This window comes from Python bivittatus, unplaced genomic scaffold (assembly GCF_059951505.1).
Source record: "Python bivittatus isolate LINGU-HERP-01145 unplaced genomic scaffold, Pbiv_v1 ctg000390_np1212, whole genome shotgun sequence".
NCBI classification, from domain to species: Eukaryota; Metazoa; Chordata; class Lepidosauria; order Squamata; family Pythonidae; genus Python; species Python bivittatus.
In genome coordinates this window covers 1600852-1622228 of record NW_028277070.1, presented here as the reverse complement: position 1 = coordinate 1622228, position 21377 = coordinate 1600852, and the positions used below count along the sequence as shown (strand labels likewise).

The 21377-nt window shown below is 45.9% G+C and overlaps 1 protein-coding gene and 2 long non-coding RNA genes across 3 annotated transcripts in view; 1 reads left to right on the top strand and 2 right to left on the bottom strand.

Moving 5' to 3' along the window:
• The window catches only part of SPPL3 (signal peptide peptidase like 3), an 82975-nt gene extending 71439 nt beyond the window's left edge, over positions 1 to 11536 (bottom strand). The window contains exon 1 of the mRNA XM_088143808.1: positions 11146 to 11536. Coding sequence (XP_087999934.1) covers positions 11146 to 11168 — 23 coding nt within the window. The 5' untranslated portion in view covers positions 11169 to 11536. The remainder of the gene's footprint in view (positions 1 to 11145) is intronic.
• An 87-nt stretch (positions 11537 to 11623) lies between these two features.
• Positions 11624 to 18365, top strand: LOC112541654 (uncharacterized). Its single transcript, XR_003085641.2, has 2 exons — positions 11624 to 12394; positions 18103 to 18365. It is a non-coding gene; the product is annotated as an uncharacterized LOC112541654 (long non-coding RNA).
• Positions 18325 to 21377, bottom strand: part of LOC107326324 (uncharacterized) — a 10517-nt gene continuing 7464 nt past the window's right edge. Inside the window, exon 2 of the long non-coding RNA XR_001560073.3 lies at positions 18325 to 19690. This is a non-coding gene — a long non-coding RNA (uncharacterized LOC107326324). The remainder of the gene's footprint in view (positions 19691 to 21377) is intronic.

Here is a 21377-nt window from a genome sequence, read left to right as displayed (position 1 = left end):
AAACCAGGGTTTATGGCTCAGCATTATATGGTAAATTAAGCAGCTATGGCTTATTCAACAAATTATGGATAAAACAAACCTAATTCAAAAGTGAAATCCCAGTTTGGCTCAGAACAAGGCAGATTTACATTTCAGTTCAGACAGCAATGGAAATGCTACCATCAATGTCAAAAGGATTCAAGATGGCAGCCTATCATACAACATAGTAATCCCGAAACTTCAGTTAAAAAGCATGTGGAAGATTAAAATTATACCACAAGTTCCCACTTCTTCTGCAAATATTGCCAATGATTTAAATCTCAAAAAAGAAGATGACAAGTATCTGGATGCTACTTCTGAAGAATCTAATATGAAACACAGACCAGTATTCCTAATTTTCTTAAAAAAAAAAAAAGATTGTTTCTGTATTTCAGAAAGCATCAATTTTAGAGGAAGAGTCCCCAAACTTATAATCATTATGTTAATGCCACAAGCTATGTTTAATTATATCTGGCATAAAAAACAATGCAAGTCATATATTTCAATGTAGTAAAGATTTTATACATTCATTTTCAATAATTACATCATCAGAGTTCATCCCACCAGCAATCAATTACTCCCCACTGATTGTCCACCCATACATGCCATACACATCAGACCTTTAGTGTATGCCTGAACTGGAAGTGATGTTTTGCAAGCACAAACCTCAAGAGTTCCTTCTGTAAGATTCAGATGAAAGCAGCAATTCATTTATTTATTTATTAAATTTATAGGCCACCCATCTCCCCAGAGGGCAACTCTGGGCAGCTCTCAATTAAAATCCAAAACAGTAAAAACAATTTAAAACATAAATATCCGTACTGAAATTAGCTGATAACAATTCAATATAAATAATTCAAGATGATGGGGGGAGCAATATCAATTATCCCACCAGCCAATTCCAACAATGCGAGCCCCCATCAGGCCCCCAGGCCATCCGGCACAGCCAAGATTTCACACTCTTCCGGAAGGCCAGGAGAGTGGGGGCAGACCTCACGTCAAGTGATGAGCCAATCCAAAGGGTGGGGGCCATGGCAGAAAAGGCCCTCTTCCTAGGCCCCACCAGCCAAAGTACCGTGACTGGCGGAGTCTGCAACATGCCCCTTCTGTCGGACCAAGTGGGGCGGGCTGATATAACAGGGGCGAGATGGCTCCTCAGACAACCTGGTCCTGTGCCATGAAGGGCTTTAAAGGTGATAACCAACACCTTGAATTGGACCCGGAAGCAAACCGGCAACCAATGCTGCTCGCATGACAGAGGTGTTATATGTGCCCCCCCGGGGGTGTTCAAAACTGCCCACGCTGTATTTTGTGCCAGCTGTAGCTTTCGAATACCCTTCAAGGGTAGCCCCACGTAGAGCACATTGCAGTAATCCAAACGGGAGGTGGCCAGGGCATGAGTTGCCATGCAGATACAAAAATGATACAAGAATTCCAGCAAGTGAACTGTGTTCAATTTACAACCAATGCATTTATTTATTTATTTGTTTGTTTGTTTTATTCAATTATTCAACAGCTATGTGTACATGAGTCTCTCTCAAGTCTGCAGCATATCAGAGAGGAGAGGGGTATCTTCACTAATAAAGGGAACGTCTCCACCTGTAGGGGCCTGAATCACCAATCTGGAAGCCAACTGTTACAACTTATGCAATATTATCCCATTCTACAGTTTAATATACTAATTTACATGAAGATGTAGTAATCCACAAAGTCTTTTCTACCCATGACAGGTATGTCCTCTCTCTCTAAGTGTGTTAAATTGGAAAGTAACAAAACAAACTACTTTGGCCATTAGGATTATTTGTCTTCTCCTCCTTAATCAACCCTACTTTCCCATCAGATGAAGTGAATGCTTAAGCTCTAATACATTAGTAACTTTTAAAAGTGTTATAAGGTTCTTTTTGCAATAACAGACTTTTAACAGCTTGATGACATCTAAATTGGGCTTACTATGGTGACTGCCAACCATAAATCTGTTCTGATGGCAAAGTAAGTATAATTAAAGTGCATTTAGGGTGAGTGAAGCAGCAATACATCCAATAACCAACTCCAGGAGTCCCCAACCTTTTTAGGCTGGTGGGCACATCTGGAATTTTGAAAGCATCTTATGAGAACTTGCATAATGTGGTTGCTATAAGCAAGCACTGCCCATCACAAAACTCCCATTGAGCTAAAGGCAAGCTGTTGAGGTTGCTCCTCACCAATGCCTGCAGCTTCTGTACTTCTCCAGCCACTGTTTTTCTGGGCAGGTGGGCTTACTCCCAAACAAAACTCTAGGCAGCAGCCACTTATCATTTTTATTTGCTAAAAATGCTTCTGCAGTGGTTACAGGCCCAAAGGAATTCTTGGAGACTGAGATTATGACTGAAGCTGATGTTCTGCTTTGCAGTACACTAGCTTTCGTTTGTTTTTGTTTTTTGTTTTAATTAAAAGAATCTTAAAATCAGGTGGGGCAGAGAGCTTGGCAAACACCCAATGTCATTTGCATCCAAAGGCACCACACTGACATTAAGCAGCGAAGTAATGAGTGTAATACAAGTTAAATTTGAGAAACAGAATGCTTACAGTATTCTATGTTTTAGGCAATATTCTTCATGCCTGTGAGATGTTCAGAAGTTGGGCTACAACTACAAGAGCCAGATTCAAGCTCACACTCAACCACAGAAGCTCTCTGGTGGACTTTAGGACTCAGCCTCTCAACATAATCTCCCTCACAGGGTTCTTGCTGTAAAGGCAAACACTAAGGAGCATGAATTTATGCGTGCAACTCATAGGGCACGTTATAAGCTAAAGCTTCTTCACTTCTTTAAAACAACAGCTTAGGGGAAATATTTTGTTGAGTTTAGACATAATTGTCAGCCCTACAAGGTAGATCAGATCTGACTCCACAGAAAGACTAGAATATACTACAGTGGTACCTCGGGATACGAACGCCTCTACTAACGAACGTTTTGGGTTACGACCAGCTTCGGCAGGAAAAAATTACCTTGGGATACGAACTCGCCTCAACTTACAAACTGGATCCGCGGCCATTTTCCCTGCTGCCACGCGGTCGTGGCTTTCTGTGGGCGAGGTCGCGGTAGCAAGGAGACGTTTGGTGAGGTTTGTGGTGTGTTTTGCGGTGTTTCGCGAAGGTTTTTGGTGTGCGTGTTAGCATGGCTCCAAAGAAAATGCAGAGCAGGCTTGGCGGGAGTAAGGCTCTGAAGAGAAAATTGCCTCGGGTTGCGACCAAATTCGGGCGGAGGGCGGAACGGATTAACCAGATTTACATTGAACCCTATGGGGAAATTTGCCTCAGGTTGCGACCAAATTTGGGCGGAGGGTGGAACAGATTAACCGGATTTACATTGAACCCTATGGGAAACTTTACCTCGACTTGAGACCAACTCGAGTTGCAACCAGAGTCACGGAACGGATTAAGTTCGTATCCCGAGGTACCACTGTATATTGAGATAGGCTACAGTAATCTTACAAGTCCTATGTTTTACCTTCTCTCCCTCTTATACCTCACTGAGTCAGGGAGGAACCAACTCAAGTCTCTTCCTAACACTCACTCCTTAAGGAATGCTTCTGGCCTTGTTGTTTCTGTAATGGCTTCTGAATATTCCCTTCAAGGCCATCTCCATGGCTCTCTACAATAAGACAGGATTTATTACAGTCACAAACCGGGGTTCAAAACAAAACACATTAAAAATAAGAATTAAAGCACAAAACAGAGCAAGAATGTTACAATTGGCACCAATTTAATTGATGGGCAGTAAGAGCACATCTAATTTTACAGGCAATATAACAGAATTTGACTACATTCAAGGAAACTAAGTCATACTGATCTGATAATAGTAACTGTACAGGGGCACAGTCTTAGCTCATAGAGAACTTTTTTATATCAGCCCTCCAAAACTGCTGTGTGAAGAGTATTAAAGCATACTAAAGTTAGTGCTCTTTGGAATTTGGAGACAATTATGTGATGTAAGCATCTTGCTGGTTTGAAAAAAGGGGGCTTGATTGCTCAGAAAAACATTCTTGGGCAAAGCAGACTGGTCCTGGTAGGCTTCTAGATCTTTAATACATTGTTTACAGGTAGTCCTCATTTAGCAACCACAATTGGGACCAGCAACTTGGTCATTAAGTGAAGCGGCCACTAAGTGAAACTGAAACTGTGCTTATGATCTTACTTCAAGCTTTCCTTTGCTTTACAGACCTGCGAAGCTTGTAAATGCGAAGACTGGCCGTAAAGTTACCTTTTTGTCACCGTTGTAACTGTGAACAATTGCTAAACAAGGCAGTTGCTGAATGAGAACTACCTGTATTTCCACTAAGTGCATACTCATAACTCATAATTAAGGACACCTCCCTAGAAATGCCAAGACTTTAGCTTTTTTGTAAAATTGTCTCAGTCAGTCCTGATTCACAACTGTCCTTAATATGGAAAGAACTCAAGCCTATGAGAAAAAGCAGTAACTTCAGCCAGTATGCTACGATGCAAGTCCATGTATCCATTTTGACGTGTCACCCCTGCCTCCCTAATAGAATAGAATAGAACAATAACTTTATTGTCATTCCACTATACACCAAGTGCATAATAAAATGAAATTCCATTGCAGTTGGCTCACAATTACAATCAGTAATCAGTTCCAATACGTTTGGAAAACAAGGGACTACCTGGAGTATAACCGTTAGGAATTTAGAAAGGGCTAAAAGAAATATAAGGTTCCAACTGGGCACTGAACAGTAATTACATGTGAGCCTTATCTATAATAATATACCAATAAAAGTAAAGTTCCAAGGAAAGCTTTGGGTTTTTTTAAGTATGGCATTAACCTATAACAACACCATGATATACATCTACCCAGAATTAGACATACATCCATGTACCTGTATACGGGTTCAGATGCGGGATATTTTAATTTTAAGTACCCTCTCCAAAAAAAGAATTACTTATCCAGAAGATATAAGATCTTGCACTTCTTCATGGAGTTGGGCCCTAGGGATAAGATAGGGCTAATGCTGGTGTACTATCTGCATCCTTACAAGGTAGTGGCCTTCATAAGCTCCTGGATGTCATCTCAGGGTGATGTTGGAGCTCTTAAAACATTATCCTAGGGGAATCTCTATGACCTGAGAGGGAGCTCTGGTATAGGTCATAAGTCCATGGCTTCCATGGTGACCATGGGCCTATCTCAAGTAATATCAGCTTCAAAGCACATGGGAGGGCAAATAGCAGATGAGATTAATGGATAACATTAAATGGATAACATAAATATCTGTCCTTTGCTGTGGTCAGATCAATTCCTTGCCATATTGTACTTCTCAACTACCTTTCAGATGGTCCATCTGAGACACAGGATGGATTCAGAAGGATTCCTGAGGGCATGCAGGCAATATAAATTGAATTATAAATTGAATAAATAATAAATAAATAAATAAATCCCAATCAATTTGGAAGTCAGCTCCATCTCATGCCTGCTGCACCTCTGGAAAACAGAAGCCACCAAAGCAATTTGTAAAATCCCTCCTGCAAAACCCCTGTCCATTTGATGATCCCAAGCAGCTCTTTGGTTTACCAAGAAAATTAAGCTAAGGGAAATTAACTGATTGAAAACACACCTTGAGCAAAAGGGAGGGAAAATTGAATGTGATTAATCAAGCACTGGTAAGAAGTCATCTTCAAGCCCACATGGTGGCAAAGCATCAATTTTTCTCCACACAGACTCCAGCAGCCATGCTCAAAGTTACCCAAACTCTTTTGGATAGGCTAAGACACTTGCAGGCTTGCCAGATGATTCTGTGGGTTTCCTGGCAGATAAATTCACTTGCATCCACTCTGGGCTGAGAGCCGGCTGGAGAAAATCCAATGTGGTGAGCAAGACTGGATCTCATCCTGCTGTCTGGGAATCTTTTGAGCTTATTACACCTGAGGAAATGTAGGGTCTCTGTGGAATGAGTTTTACATCCATGCTTTTCTTAGCTCCATTTTGCTGTTCAATAGTAAGTGGCTGAACAGAGAAATTATCAATTTTCTAACCCTAACCCTAACCTAACCCTTTGAGAGAACACATGATTACACCAGGAGGTGGTTACGCACTGTTTCTTAAAGCAACCTTCCCTAGATCTAGCCATTTTTTATAATCTCCAAGCTCTCCTTTTGGAGGAAGATTGTTGACAAGATGGTGACAACTTAGCTTCAGATGATCCTGGAAGAAACAGATTATCTGGATTCCTACCAATCAGTACTGAAACCTGGTCATGGAACAGAAACAGAATTGGTCACCCTAGTGGGTGACCTCTGCAAAGACTTCAATGGAGATGGATCCTCCTGTTCCTTTACACCTCTGGGTAACTTTCAATACCATTGGCCATGGTATCCTGCTGAACTCTTTGCAGGATTTGGAGGTACTAATCTTCAATGGCTCCCCTTCTTCATGAAGGGAAGGTTCCAACCTGTAATCATGGGAGGCAGCACTCAACATCATAGTTGCTGTAATATGGGATACCACAGGGCTTGCTGCTCACACCCATGTTATTTAACATCTCTATGAAGCTGTTGAGGGAAGTCATCCACCAGTTTCAGGTGAGCAGCCATCAGTATGCTGATCATACTCAACTGTATCCTGTCATCCTGGGATGAGCCTGGGATGCCATGGAAAGCTTGAACTGATAGCTGGAGGCTGTCAGGGTTTGGATGGGGCAAAATAAACTCATTAAATGCTGGAGTTAAATTAACTCCAAAACTGAGTTGCTATATGTAAATAAGTGTCCAGAAACATTGGTTCCAATAGTCAGTCTGAATGGAGACATGCTCCCTCCAAAGGAATTGGTTTATGAGCTGGGAGCCCTCTTGGGGGCCATGGTAAGGGGGCCTTTTGCTCAGGTCCCTCAGGTGTGCCAGCTGTGACTCAACTGGACCAGGATGCCTTAGCAATAGGAACCTATGCTTTTATCACAATCCAGCTGATGGCTGTAATGTACATTACATGGGGCAGCCCTTGGAAATGACCCAGAACTGCAGCTGATCCAGAACATAGCACTGAGACTACTGGTGCGTTAACTGCACCACCGCAATGTAATGTCTTCTCTAAAATCACTGCACTGGCTGCCAGTAGAATGTTGGGCCCAAGTCAAAGTGTCATTATTACTTCTATGTGATAGAGCACCAGGATACATAAGGTACCTCCTTGCCAGGATGGAAACTTCAGAAGGCTCATTAAGAGCCCCCCCTCCCATCAGAGGTTAGGTAGACAAGAACAGACACTAGGCCTTTCCTGTGTGGCCCCCACACTTTGGAAATCTCAACCCCCAGTGGCTACCTAGCCCCTCTCTCACGGTATTTCGAAAAATGGCCGAATTGGTCCTATCCCACTGAGCCTTTTACTTTAATTTACCAGAAGCATTTGGGGGAGGTATTTTGTATTTATACAGTGTTTTTTATTCTTTCATATTTGTACTCTGTTATGACTTGCCCAGAGTCCCCTGATTGGGACAAGATATAAAAACTGTAAATCAGTAAGTTTCAGCTAAAGTCTAATAGCTTAATACTGAACAGAAAGTTGATGACACTTGGTTGATCGTGTTTGAATTTGCTTCAATTGTCATTTTCAGTCACATAATAATCTTGATGTAAAACAATGTACAAAAATGCAATTTCAACAATGAACCGACTGTCATCATCAAGCAAGTACAAACAACAGTCTGTTAATCATGGACTGATTTCTATAAGAGTTATAGGTTTCCTGCAAACTGGAATCAAAATGACAGTGATACAAGTCCTCCTTTCTGATTTGGAAGCAAATGTTTGCTTGTCATAAACATAGCTTTTCCAATTTGGATATTATACCTACTGAAAAAAAAAGCAATAGAGGTAACAAGATTCCACTAGGAAAGGAGAAACACAACATGAACACTTAAAATCTGAACCTGAACACTGCGACATGCCCACAGCCACCAAATGCAATTTCTAATTAAAAGAGCAATTTGAACCAGATTTTCTCTATCCAAACTGCCACTATACTATAGCTTGGGAATTCTCACCTCTTGGAGCAATCGCTACAAAATTCAGATTGCAGTCCTAAGCATACTGACACAAAATTAAGAACTTAAGAGTCTACTAGATCAGGTCAACTACCATCTAACTCAGCATTCCATATAAGCCAGTGGCCAATCAGATGGATTTGGGATGCTCACAAGCAAAACAGTCCTTTTGCTTCCTTAGCAGCTGGTATTTAAGATCAGCTGGCCGTGACTTTTGGAAACAGAACATAGCCATAAATAATAATCATTAATAACTGATCCTCTGTGAATTGATCCAACCCCCTAAACTGGCCACATCACATCAGAAAACAGCTTCTATACTTTTAACCATGTATTATGTAAATGGACCCTTCTTTTTAATAGTATTGAATTTCCCTGTCTTTAGTTTCAACAGATAACCCCATGCCTTAATATTGCTAGAGGGAGAAAAAATATGTTCATATCTTCCATAATTTGCATGATTTTATCTTTATCATATCTTATCATCACTCCAAGGCCCTTGTCTTTCTTCACTGGGAAGCTGCTCCAGCCCCTTAATCATTTTGGATGCCTTTGTTGTATTTTTTTCAATGACACAATATCCTTTTTTTCAGGTATGGTGACCAGGACTGCACATACTATTCCAAGTATGGTCCAACCATATTATAGTGGCTGGTTTAGTTTTGGTTCTTTTCTTAAGAATTTATAGCTTGGAACTTAACTTTTCACAGCACCCACACTCTGGCCTAATAATTATCTTGAGTTATCCACTATGACTTCAAGGATTTTTCCTTATCACTCACCACCAGCTCAGATCCCATCAATGTACATGTGAAATTTGGATTTTTTTGTGCCAACCTGATCCTTTTTGCAGCTGCATTGAACTGCATCTTTCATTTTGACAAGTATTCATTCAGTTTGAAGAGATCCTTTTGAAGTTCCCAGAATCTTCTTTTGATGTTACAACTGGTATCATTGGCAAACCTGGCCAACTCACTACTCAATCCTAAGTCTAAATAAATTAAAACTATAGACTGAACATTGTCCATTTTGAGCATCTATGACAACACCTGCTCTTTTATTGAATAGTTTTAAGACTGTACAGGAGCTTTGGATGAGGAACATCAACAAAAGCTTTTTGAAGCATCAGATATCCAATGTCTGTTGAATATAACTGATCCAAGTACTTGTTGACATCTCTGCAGAAGCCATGTTGGTTCTTTAGCAGCAAGGCTTGTTCTTCTGTATGTTTAATTATTGTCTCTTCAATAATTTTTATCATTTACTGAGAATGGACATTACAGGACAGTCCATCCTGTCTTCTCCCTTAATTCTCTTTTAAAAACTGGAGTTATGTTAACTATTTTCTAGTTCTCAGGAACAGATGTCAACTTTAAACAGAAGTATTTCTGTTAGAAGAAGAATTCCACATTTTAGTTCTTTAAGAACTCTCAAATGTATATTGTTGTGATTCTTTTTGTCAATTAGTTGTCATGGAAGTCAGAAGGACTGAAATCTGAGTTAGGATGTTGGCTCTAGGACAGTTTAATTGGCATGTGATCTGTAATGGCCGAAACATAAAATGTCAAGCCAATATTCTTTTAAATGTTTAGTTCCTTAATCTCAATTCACCCACAATTTACTCTAATTCAGGCCAGTAGTGTCACTGGAACACAAGCACCCAGCCTAATTCCAAAGCCTACATTCTACTGTAGTGAATTTTCAGCCATGTGGCATCAGCCTAATCTTACAAAAAGTTCACCAAAGGAATATGAAAAAGCACCACTTAACAAAGGCATCCGCACGTTATGCTTCATGCTTTACTGCTTTATGTGATTTTACTGAGTCTTATGTATGAATACTTACTTCCCAACCACACTTAGGAGCAAGGTGCAATATTATGCCCATTCACTTACAAATGAAGCCCACTAGATCCTAGCTGTTTTCACACATTATGCTAAACAACACACCATGATTTACGAAGTACTATCAGTTGTACTATTTATCTGATTTTGATATTTTAACAGGAATATTCTAAACTAAAACTACTGGGAATCTTGTTGGACCACAGCAGTAAATAAATAATAGTTAAAATAAAACCACTTTATAGCTTAATGTGCAGTATGAATCATGCCTCTGCAGGAGTTCATCATAAGAAGGCATTAACAGAAAGGACAGGGCTGCCTTTTCTCACCACTATGATTTTGGGGGGATATCAGGCCAAAAGCCATTGCAAGACACTTGCAAAGCTCGAGCACCTTTTATTCCCACTCATCACACAAGCAAGACTTTGAGCAAGGCTACCACCACAACTAGACAAATTGTTAGGAGCCCACATCAGCATGACCATAAAAAAGCCATTCAAGGACATCGCGGGATTTGCCTTCTCTCTTAAATCCACTCCCCCACTGAAAACGTGCTTCTCCACAACTCCGTCTTTTTCTCCATGCAAATAAACATGCTCCTCACAGAAGGGCTGGAGGGTACCTTAGAGATTACCGCAAAAGGTGTGCTTGGGTGTTCCCCAAGAACAAAGGGATGAACACGCGCAGACATCCCCGTGTCAGTGTGCCGACAGGATGCCCTGCTGCTTAAAGCCTAAACGGATTACAGCGCCGAGTTTCTGTTGCAGCACCCGGGACTCCATCGGAGGCCAGGCCGATGGGACCAGGATCCTGTTTCGCAACAAGGCCCGCACGGCTCCTTCGCCTTCCACCTCTCCCATCCGGCGGAGCAGCCAGACCTGAGTTACAGCTCCCTAATCGGCAAGTTTTCCAGCCAAGAGAAGGCCCCGAATCAGCTCCCCGGCTGATCGGAGGGGCACCGCTCATCCCCAAGACCTTGCGCCGCGACCGGCTCCCCAACAAGGCTAGCGCGACCCTGGGCGGCCTGGGCCCGCGAGAGCGGGGGAAGGGGCCGGCCCCTCTGCTCGGGGGACAAAAGCTCCCAAGTCCGGCGGCAGCCCGGCCGCCCCCCAGCCGGCCGGGCCCCGCAGGCGGAGCGCGGCGCCCCCGGAGCTCCGCCGCGGTCCGAGCGGGGAGGCTCGGCGGCCGGGCGCTTCGCGGAGGGGCCCCGGGCGCGCGAGGGGCCCGGACTGAAGCGGCGGCGGCGGCGGCTCACCAGGAGTAGGTCTGCTCCGCCATGGCGCCGGCCGCTCTCCCGTCCTCCACCGCGGCGTCGTCCTCCCGCTCCCGCTCTCGGCTCCCTCCGCGTCTCGCGCCTCAGCGGCGGCCCGGCTGCGGCTCCCGGCCCATCCTGGCGGCGATGGCGGCGGCGGGGTCTGGAAAGGCGGTCCCCGCCCAGGCGGAGGCGGCGGCGCCGGCGATGCCTCAGCGGCGGCCGCGCCGCACAAACCCAGCTGCGCTCCAGCGCCGGCGGACGAGTCTCATAACCGAGGAGGAGGAGGGCGCGGCGGCGGCGGCGGCGGGAGCGGAGCGGGCCGGGGCGAGCGCCGGAGGGGAGGCCGCTCGCTCGCTCTCGCGCGGAGGGGGCGGGGCTTGGCGGGCGCGGGGCGGGGCGGGGCGGGGCGGCGGCGCGTCGCCCGCTTACGCACCCCCGCGCGAGCCGGCGGCGCGTCACGTGGCCCAACAGGCTCACGTGCCCCGGCGCACTCGCATCGGGGAGAGCGAGCGGCGCCAGGCAGAGAGGGGGACGGGCTAGGAGGCCCCGTTCACCCAGCTGCGCGTGCGCCCCGAGGGGAGCCCGGCTTGGCGGCGCTACTGCGCCTGCGTGGACTTGTCCGGGAGCGCCCGCGGGGGGCCGGGGCCGGGGCCGGGTCGAGCCCGCGACCGTGCCGCTTGGCGCGGGAAGCAGCGGGGCTGCAGCAGCCCTCGCCCTCCGGACAGCCTTCTCGACCGCAGCCGCTGTAGCTGCCGAGCGATCTTCGGCGGCCGCCCCGCGTCAAGCGCCGTGCACGGGGGCGGACCGGGAGAGGGGCTTTCCGGAGAGGCCTCGACTGGCAGGTCGGACGAAGCTGTGCAAAGCCCCCCGGCTACAGCCGCCGCCTTTCTCGGCGGGCGTGGCGAGCCCGAAGCGCAAGGAGCGAGGCCGCGGCTGGCCCGGAGGCGCTCAGGCCGCCCGGCGCGCTTCCCGGCCCCCGCCTGCCGCTGGCGGAGCCCGGCCCAGCCCGGGTGCCCCGCGAGGCGCCGTCGCCAGCAGGGCCGGCGCAGCGGAGACCCAGCTCGGAGCAGCCCCTGCTTGCCCGCCGGCTGCCCCGGACGCCCTTCGCGGCAGCCCGGCGGCCGCTTCGGGCCGTCCTCCCGTGCAGCCTCCTGGTCGCTCTCCGGCAAGGGTGCCGTGAGGCCGAGAAACGTTAGTGTGGCTTTGGCTTCACAGCGCAGGCTTGAATGTGAGCTCTGAGCCGTGTGGGGTAAGTATGGCACGGGACACCCCGGCGCGCTGTGGAAATCCATCACATCTCCCATCGCTGCATTTTACTTGTTTGTCCGATAGACAGATTTATATCCGCCCCGCGCTATTTCTTACATCACGAGCTCTGTGAGGGCTTCCACAGCGCCCAGCCTGTTTTTCCCACAACGGTCCGGGAGGTGAGCTGGGCTGGGCTGGCCCAGAGGCCCTCGGGGAGCCTCAGTGGCTGACGGTGGACTTCGCTGTGAGAAAGCATCTGCCTAATATTGTCATATAGTATTTTCCCTTGTCTCACGACGCTGAAGATGTAATTGTAAAAGCAGCAGGATTAAAAGAAAAGCGGGTTGGGAGAGAAGAATCCCACTAGAAGAGAGAGAGAATGGCAACAAATGGAAGGCCACACAGTGGGTCTATCCCTTTGATTTGAAAAACACTTAACAGGTTTGTTTTAACTTGCACACTGTTAAAAGCATCTGATTTGTTGTCGTACTTAGAATTTCAACTTTTGTCAGCCGGCAGATAGACGTAACGTGCCTCAAATAGGTCTGGAAAAATTATTCCCTGTTCTGCTGTCAGCCCCTATCCCATGCCATCTGTGAAGTGATCTCATTGACCAGCTGAGTGTGTCCCTCCACTGCCCAACAATACACGCAGAGAAGTGCAGCCCCCAGCAGGGGAGAACGTGCTTGTGCCTGACATGGAACATCTCCTCCTCGTAGTCCTGTCCAGACATTCATCCAAGCCTATGAGAACAAATAGAGCATCGCTCAAGGGGCCCCACTCCAGCGTCTTCCATGCATGTCTTTTCTTGCCCACCTTGAGCAACCAGGATGGCAGGCCTACCTCCTTTCTAGAAAGAAACAGGAGGAGCAAAGTAAATGGTGTTTTCATATCCACAAAGAACGTCATCCAGATGTTTTAGCCTTGGAACTCTGCCTTGACAAAAACAAGGGAAGGGACAGATTTGAACTGAATTAGAAAAATTCACCAGCCAAGCTCACAACCCATCAGATAACTCATAAGTTACAGTCATATGGTAACTCTGGTGTAGTGGTTTGGTCTAGTGGTGAACACTAGAAAGCAGGAGACAGTGAGTTCTAGTCCTGCCTTAGGCATGAAAGCCAGCTGGGTGACTTTGGGCCAGTCCTCCTCTCAGCCCAACTCACCTCACAGGGTTGTTGTGGGGAAAATAGGAGGAGGAAGGAGTATTAGGTATGTTCGCTGCCTTGAGTTACCTATGAAAATAATAAAGGGATAAAAAAATATTTTAAAAAACCTTCATTTACCTGGAAGTAAGGCTACAGTTCACTTTTTCTTTATTCCTGAAAGAAGAACCACAAGGTTGAAAAGTGCCACCCCTGCTCAGTGCTGGAATCTAAATGAAACCTCATGAACAAATGGCTGTCTTACCTCTTCCGGAATCCATACAGTGAGGGAATCCCACCCCCTTCGTTGGTCAAACAGCTTCTTGCCACTAAGAAGCTGATCCTGCTACTCACCAGGAGCCTGCACTCCTATAAACCCAATATTCCATGCCCTGCATTCTGAGACCCAAAAAAAAAAAATAGGCCTTGGCCTGTGGGGTACCCATAACTATCACCTTCCCCCTCCCTGCCATCTTTTCTCCAACTAAAACGTTCAGTTCCCTCAGTCTTGCTTCATTACTTTCTGTCCGAGATCATTCTCCTTCGTGAACTGGTTCCAATATGGACACTTTCACACAAGGATTGTGTTCCAGTTCAAAATTGCCTGTGGACCTGCTGGATTTCATGACATTGCTCTATTTTGAGAGCCAAGGCAGTTCTTCCTGTCTCTGATCTGCTTGAAGCCAAACTGCTCTTTTCTTTTGCAAGGCTGGAGCTGGTGAACAAAGTGATCTGCCCCAGTGAGAAAGCTTGCCTCTCCCTGCCCCTGAGCTCATTGCAAAGCAGGAGCTAAACCAGAAAAAGAAGCAGCCTGCCTTTTTGGAAGAGACATCTTGTCCACTCGGTGCCTTTTGCCTGCGTTCCCATGTGCCCAGGAAGAATTGTAAGAATCTGCAAACTTCAGAAAAGCCCAAATCAATCCCAGCTGCAATTTACAGTACAGTGGAATTCCTGCAGCCTCTCTCTATTATGTAGGACCCATCTTCCACACAGCAGCCATCCTAGCAAAACACAGTATGGGTTATGGGGGGGAGCAGTTTGGTGAGAGGGGGTGTTGTGTGTTTATTTGTTTAGGGGAAATTTCAAGGCTGGGCAGTGTTTGAATTACATTTTTGGACTCTTCCATTGTTCAGTAGGAGGGCATGCTGGCTCATAATGATTTCAACATGTTTCCTGCTTTTCAGCAGCAGTGAAGACCGTTGCAGGCCAATTGCAAACTGCTTTGAGGCTGGGGAATGAAAATTATTGGGGGTGGAAGTGCCCTGTGCTGGACTCAAGATGGGAATAGCCTATGCAGAATACAGTAGAAAAAAAAACATATTTACCAAAAGGGGGATAAAGTGAGCACTTTCTTGAAAATTCAAGAATGGAATAGCATTGTCATTGAGTTATGTCATACCTTGTAGCTGTCCCTACGCAACTGTTAGTGTGAGGTTTACTTAATGTTTGCTTTATGAAGGAACACAGTTGGCTGAATCTCTAGAGTTTGTTCAGCCACAAAACAGCTCACCACCAATGATTTATGTGAATCAGTCACTCCTAGACTAAAATCCTTATTTCAGAGAAACCCATCTTATCTGCTGCCCATTTCCTTCCCTAGGACAGTGGAACTAACCCCCTCACACAAGCATGTTCTTAAGGTATCTTCCAAATAATTAAGGTGGTCAGTTGTCATCAGTTAAGCTGAACTGAGGAATCAAGGAAAGTTGAAGGTTGGGGACAGAATCCAACATCTCTGGAGGGGGGTTGTTTTAATAAATTTCATTTATTTTATACTTATACAATTAACAAAACGTTAATCTTAATGAAAAAATAAAAAAGAATCCTATATCTTTGTTTTCAAGTGGTTGGGTTGGCACACACTAAGCTATGATTGTTTTAACTGTAGTTTGTTGAACAAGCCACAGAGGTTCACATAGAACACTAAGCCATATATGATGGTTCTGAACCCCAGTGGGCAGAAACTAGCACATGTGAACTTAGAATTCAGCAACCACGTTGTGGCTTCTTGCTCTGTAGGAATCCAGTTGAGTTCAAGAAGAGTTGGAGTCAGAGAGGAAGTCTTAGTGTCTTGCTAGTTACATCTTGCAATCCCCCGTATTTGCACACCCTCACACCTGTTGGAACTCTGCAGCAGCTCAGATGTCTGAGAACTGAACCTGGGGCTTCAGACTTCTCTTCCAGTCCTTCACAGCTTTAACATGAAAGAAAAGAATGAATTTGCCAGGAGGATTTGCAGAGATGCTATCCTTTGGGGAAAAGTCCAGCAAAGAGCAAATAGCTTGGCAGCATTTAAAGTAAATGAGGCAATTCCACTCATTATCTTTATGATAATAATAGTAATTACATCATTAACCTTCCTAGCAACTTTCCCAAGAGAGCTGAGAAGTTCTGTAATGCACATTCATCATAATGATATGGTGGCCTTAGGCTACAATCTTCAAACCACTTACTCTGAAGTAGTCTAATAGAGTCCCTTGGGTACCTTTCAAGAGTAAGAGACCGGGGGGGGGGGGTATTGGCTTCTTTGGGTTAGAAATGGGCCTACCTGCTGAGAAAAAGGACCAGGGAAGCACCCACCCGCTTGGAGCTTGTCCTGAGGCACCCATTGAGCAAATGGTAGAGCCCTGTGTATGAGCATGTTTGTGACATGCTTGCAGGACTCCACATGTCGGCATGAGCCTCGGAAGGGGAGGAGGGGCCTCCGTTCTCATGCAAGACTTTGTGTCAGTTGTGGGAATGTGCGGAGGCAGGTGTCTCTCCCCACATCTGCAGCTCAATATGTGTGGGGACTTGTGCTCAGTTTTATCGCTACTTCTGTCTCCCACTTGGGAGGTGAGGTGTGGGGAGACCTTCCCTGCATTCAGACAAGGACAGGAGAGGATGCCTCCCCCCAAGCCTCTTCCCCCCCCCCCACCGTCAGAGCTGGACAGGGCATTGGCGTGATGCTTTGGGCTCCACAGAGGCTCCTTGCCCAGTGGACCAACTTGACGTACATGCTACTAGTTCCCAACTCTCATGTAGCCTACTAAGAGAAAAGAAACCACTCTACCATTTTACGAAGTGGAAGGTTCTTACCTAAAATAACTAGGCAAATGGTTGGTCATTTTGCCCAATGGATTTCAAAGGTAGCAACAGAACCAATACAGTGGTACCTCGGGATATGAACTTAATCCGTTCCGTGACTCTGGGCGTATCCCGAGTTGGTCGTAACCCGATGCAAATTTCCCCATAGGGATCAATGTAAATCCGGTTAATCTGTTCCGCCCTCTGACTTTGGTCGCACCCCGAAGCAAATTTTCCCATAAGGTTCAATGTAATTACCATTAATCCGTTCTGGTGTCCGCGGACCACGTGTCAGGGGCGGGAGAATGGCCGGGCGCCGCGCCGCGGGAAAAAGGCCGGTCACGGCGGGAGAACGGCGCGGTGGGAGAACGGCCGCGCAGCGGGGCGGGAGAACGGCCGGGCGCCGTGCCGCGCGGCAGGAAAATGGCCGCGGACCACATGTCGGGCGGAAAAATGGCCGCGGACCACGTGTCAGGGCAGAAAAATGGCCGTACCCCGAGGCGGAGTTCGCACATCGAGGTAAATTTTTGCGGCCAGAGCCGCAAACCTGAAAAGTTCGTTAGTAGAGGCGTTCGTATCCCGAGGTACCACTGTATTGTAACGTTTACTATAAATAGCTTTAAAGAGAATAAATGCAGTTAACAAGAAATCACTCCTCCAGTTTGATACAGTCATAACATTTGAAAATCTGAACTATAAAAATGTTTAAAATGCCTGGGGGGAAAGGAGCAGCTTAGCTTTGCACCAGAAGGATAGCGATGGGAATTCCGGGAGTTGAAGTTCACACGTTTTAACGTTATCAAGGTTGGAAAACGCTGATCTAGACAGAGGGCTACGGAATACAGGTTCAAGAACGAATTCCGTTCCCAAGATGTGTCCTGGAAAAGGTGCTCCCAGATCCTTCTGGTCTGCCAGCTGCACCTCACAAAAGCTTCTGCCTTGTAATAAATGTGTTCTTTGGAAAAGGTGCTTCCAGATTCCTGATCTTTTTGCCACCCTAGACAGGAAAAGGGGAGGTTTCTGTTGCAGGAGGAGTGTGAGCACAAGATCATCGTCCTGGCACAAGCGGAGCAAGAAATCCAACGTTGCTGGGGCTGGCAGGCCGGGTAGGATGGGAATTGTGTGCCAGTGCCCCCAGCAGGCCACAAGTCGGGCAAAGCTGGGTTTTTCTTTCTGCTTTTCTCGGACGGCCCGCACTCCTGCAAGCTGAAAGGTGCCCCTCACTTTGTGACACTCTTACGGTTTCTGCAAGCACGCGATGAGCTTGGGTTCCTCTTTCCCAAAAGGCTAAAGAAAGCCTTTTGCTTCTTTTTTATTCTAGTTTAAGTCCCTGCTGTCCCCTCAGAAGGAGAATCGGTTAGGGATCTCCCCTGGCCCCAAATTATGCTGCTTAGCCCTTGGGGTAAGAATTCTTGCATTGGGCAAGAATTATATAAATCTATACTTTGGTTAAAGTTTTCAATTTTTAAATTTAGATTAATAATTTTCCCTTTTCTAGTTCCTGCATTTCTGACATGAGATGGGCCCGTGGGGTCTCTTCCTTCAGCTAAGGAGAGCGGAAAGGTCTCTCTACAGGCAAAACCTGTTCGTGGCTTGACGCTTCCGATCAGATTGATCCAATCAGCAGCACCCAAGAGCTCCCCAGCTTTCAGAGGGAGAGATGATGTTTTGTTTCAGATGGCAGTTTTGTGGAGAATTTTGAACAAAGAGAAAGATTGAGTCAAGTGCACTTAAACTTTATTAAAATAATGAAAATATTAACCAGCATGTTTCAACTGTGTCTTCCTTTGGGGTTGCAACCTAATGTTAACAAATAGTATTATTTGGAAGGCTTTCACCTGGACTTTGGGGGGCCTTCCAGCCATTGCTTAAGCTGCGGGGGGGGGGGGGCAACTGATATAGAAGCTGCCTAGAAGTAGGTGGGATTTTGAGAATGCTTTTTTCAATTATAGAATAAATGACAAAAATAAAGTATAGATCAATTCCAATGCTAACTAAATTTATGAAATACATTTTATAAACTCTCTTTAACAATATTCACCTTTTGTCCTATTGAAAAACATAATTTTTAATGGCGACATCCCTACTAATTCACATTTTTGGATAGAATAAGGGTAAATAACCTGTAAACAGGCCGGTTAGCTTTGACTGTTATCTGCTACAAAGATATCTTTAAAAATCCAGAAATCTTAGGAACAGATTATATCCGATGGTCTTGGAATTGCTGGGTACTGCAAGGGGACTGTGTCACACCAACACAACTGCTTATCACAATGGGTTATTTGGTCAGGTACTCTGTTGCGGACAATGAGTAAATCATGTCAGAGACATCCCCAGGAGGTCATAAAAGTCAGCATGGCATCTGCAGCTCTGTGAGTGAAGACCTGCCCCCTTTTACACCAGCCATGTGTGCATAAAAGGGGGGAAACCTTTGGCCGGGCCGTTTGCAGTGGCCATCTTCCCCCGCAGATTCTTTAACCTACAAACTCATGCCATATCCATGTCAATTAAGATTTAAAAGGAGCTGCATCCGAATTAGAAATACCTCCAAAACAGATGATTAGGGCATTTATACTTTCTCTTCAAGGCCTATAAAATAGCATGTTGCGGTATCGTCAGACGATGGGCTTTAATTCAAATGCCAGATTACGTTTGGCAAAAATTAGTTGGCGAAAATATATACATATAAAAAACTGATAAAAATCTAATAATAAAATTATATGAAATATCAGCTGATATGTACATGTATGTTGGCACGTATGGAGAATCTGCAATTGTGCGAGAATGTTTTGGATTCTGAGAGAGAGAATATTAGGAGGCTTAGAAATTTGATCAAGCTGTTTTTAGTCATTTGAGTGGGCAACTTCAACAGAAAGGAAATATGCTTCCACTGCATTTCTGAAGCAGAATTTTGCAGGAGCCAAAGATAACCTTTCAATGCATTTGATGGAATAAGCAGATGCTTGGAAAGGATGTACTGCTTTGCTTGGGGCCCGGCCCGGCCCACCCCCTCCAGGTTTTCTTCCCGGTGAACAGACACGGATCTGTTTCTATCCCTTTTCCCATCAAGCTATTCAGAGGCAGACCTGAAATGTAAAAACAAACAGCAGTCAGTACCGGTAGCATAAGATAGAAATTTGACCGTGGCATCACCGGCCCCTTTCCTAGAGGCTGACTTCCTGGCCTCTTCAATGGTCCCCTCCAAGTCCAAGATCCTATTATTCCAAAGGCAGATCCCAAATAAGCAAGATCCTAACAGTAAGAGCAATTTGAAAGTGGAGCCAGAGGCCTGCAGTTCCTTGGCTGGACATGTTGGCTGCACAGCCATCAATCTGGGGATGCCTTAACCTTGGATGCAGCCTGGAGCAGGGGAGCCCAGGAAAAAGTGCAGCTCCCTTAAGGAGTCCCGCATTGGACCTGAAGCACCTTTGCCCACTTGCGATCCAAATATGGGCACCACTCAGTCCACCTACAGAGAACAATCCTCTTTTCTCTGAATTAGCAGCACCGCATCATGCGAGAAGTATATGTTCAAGAACCCATTGCAAACTCATAATCTGTTTGTTAGCTTCGGGCTTGGTGCAAGATCAAGCCCATTCCAAGGAAGAAACCCTAGTTTACCAACCAAAGAGGAGGCAATTGCAGATTACACTACGCTAACAAAACAAACATAAAAGACGCTCTGGTTTAGCACACAGCTAGTGCCATCAAGCCTCAATCTTCTGCGAACCTAGCAAGTTTCCTTATGCCACAAGCAGCACATAAACATGCTAGCCCCTTGTCCGCAAATAAGGTGTCCGGTCCTAGATAATCATTGCTCCTCCGGCCAAACATGGCTGAGCCCACTGAGTTGGAGCTGTACCATTGCACAAGGTGAGTGGTTATCGTTACATAGTGTCTTTAAATTGTTCCACGCTAAGGTTGCCAAAGGCCGCGTATACCACCCCCATTATAGGCAAGAAGGCACCGAGACACAGCTTGCCACAGTCACCTTCTCAGTGCCATCCCCCTCTTCAACTCCTCTATATTAGCGGATTTTAGGGTTACCAACTTTACTATATGAAGAAAGAGAGTGTGCATTGCATACTGTGGTACACAGAATCTAGTTACTTGTGTTTTTCTGCAACAGCGAAAGGGCAGATGGCCCCTTCGTTCAGTTCTTGTTCTGTTGGCCATTTCCACCAAACCCAAAGTTTCCACCCAAAAGTTTCTGCCCTTCAGAAATCCCTACCTATGGCATGAAATCAAAAGATTTGAAGAGAGAGATAAGCGAACACTGGTTTAGGCTGCCCCTAAACTGCCTAAACCAGTGTTCACTTATCTCTCTCTTCAAAATCTCTCCAGCAAACAAACCCCAAGAGGCCGATTCAAGGTGGGAGCTCATGGCCAGCAGACCTCTCTTTATATCCCTATTGGCCATGCCCCTCCTCCCTGCACCAATCAGGGGGCAGCCCTGGCCACGCCCTCTGCTGGAGAATTGCCCCCCATAAGCCTCCTGGGTGGGAATTACGGTGCCCCCAACCTGGGTGGGAGGATTCTCTGGAAGTTTGGGGTAGTCCCGCGGCATCCTAAGATATGTGGGGTTCCTGAAAACGTTAACACCGCAGAAGCACACAAGCTTTTGTTTATTGTTTTCATCTTAATTAGTGGGCAGAGGGCGGCTTGGCATTAAAATATCCCGTTTGCCTTCGCAAGCTAAGCCTAGTCCTTCTGGCGACCGGTCAAGGAAGCTTTATTGTACCATAAATTGGTTATTAATAATAATCATAATAT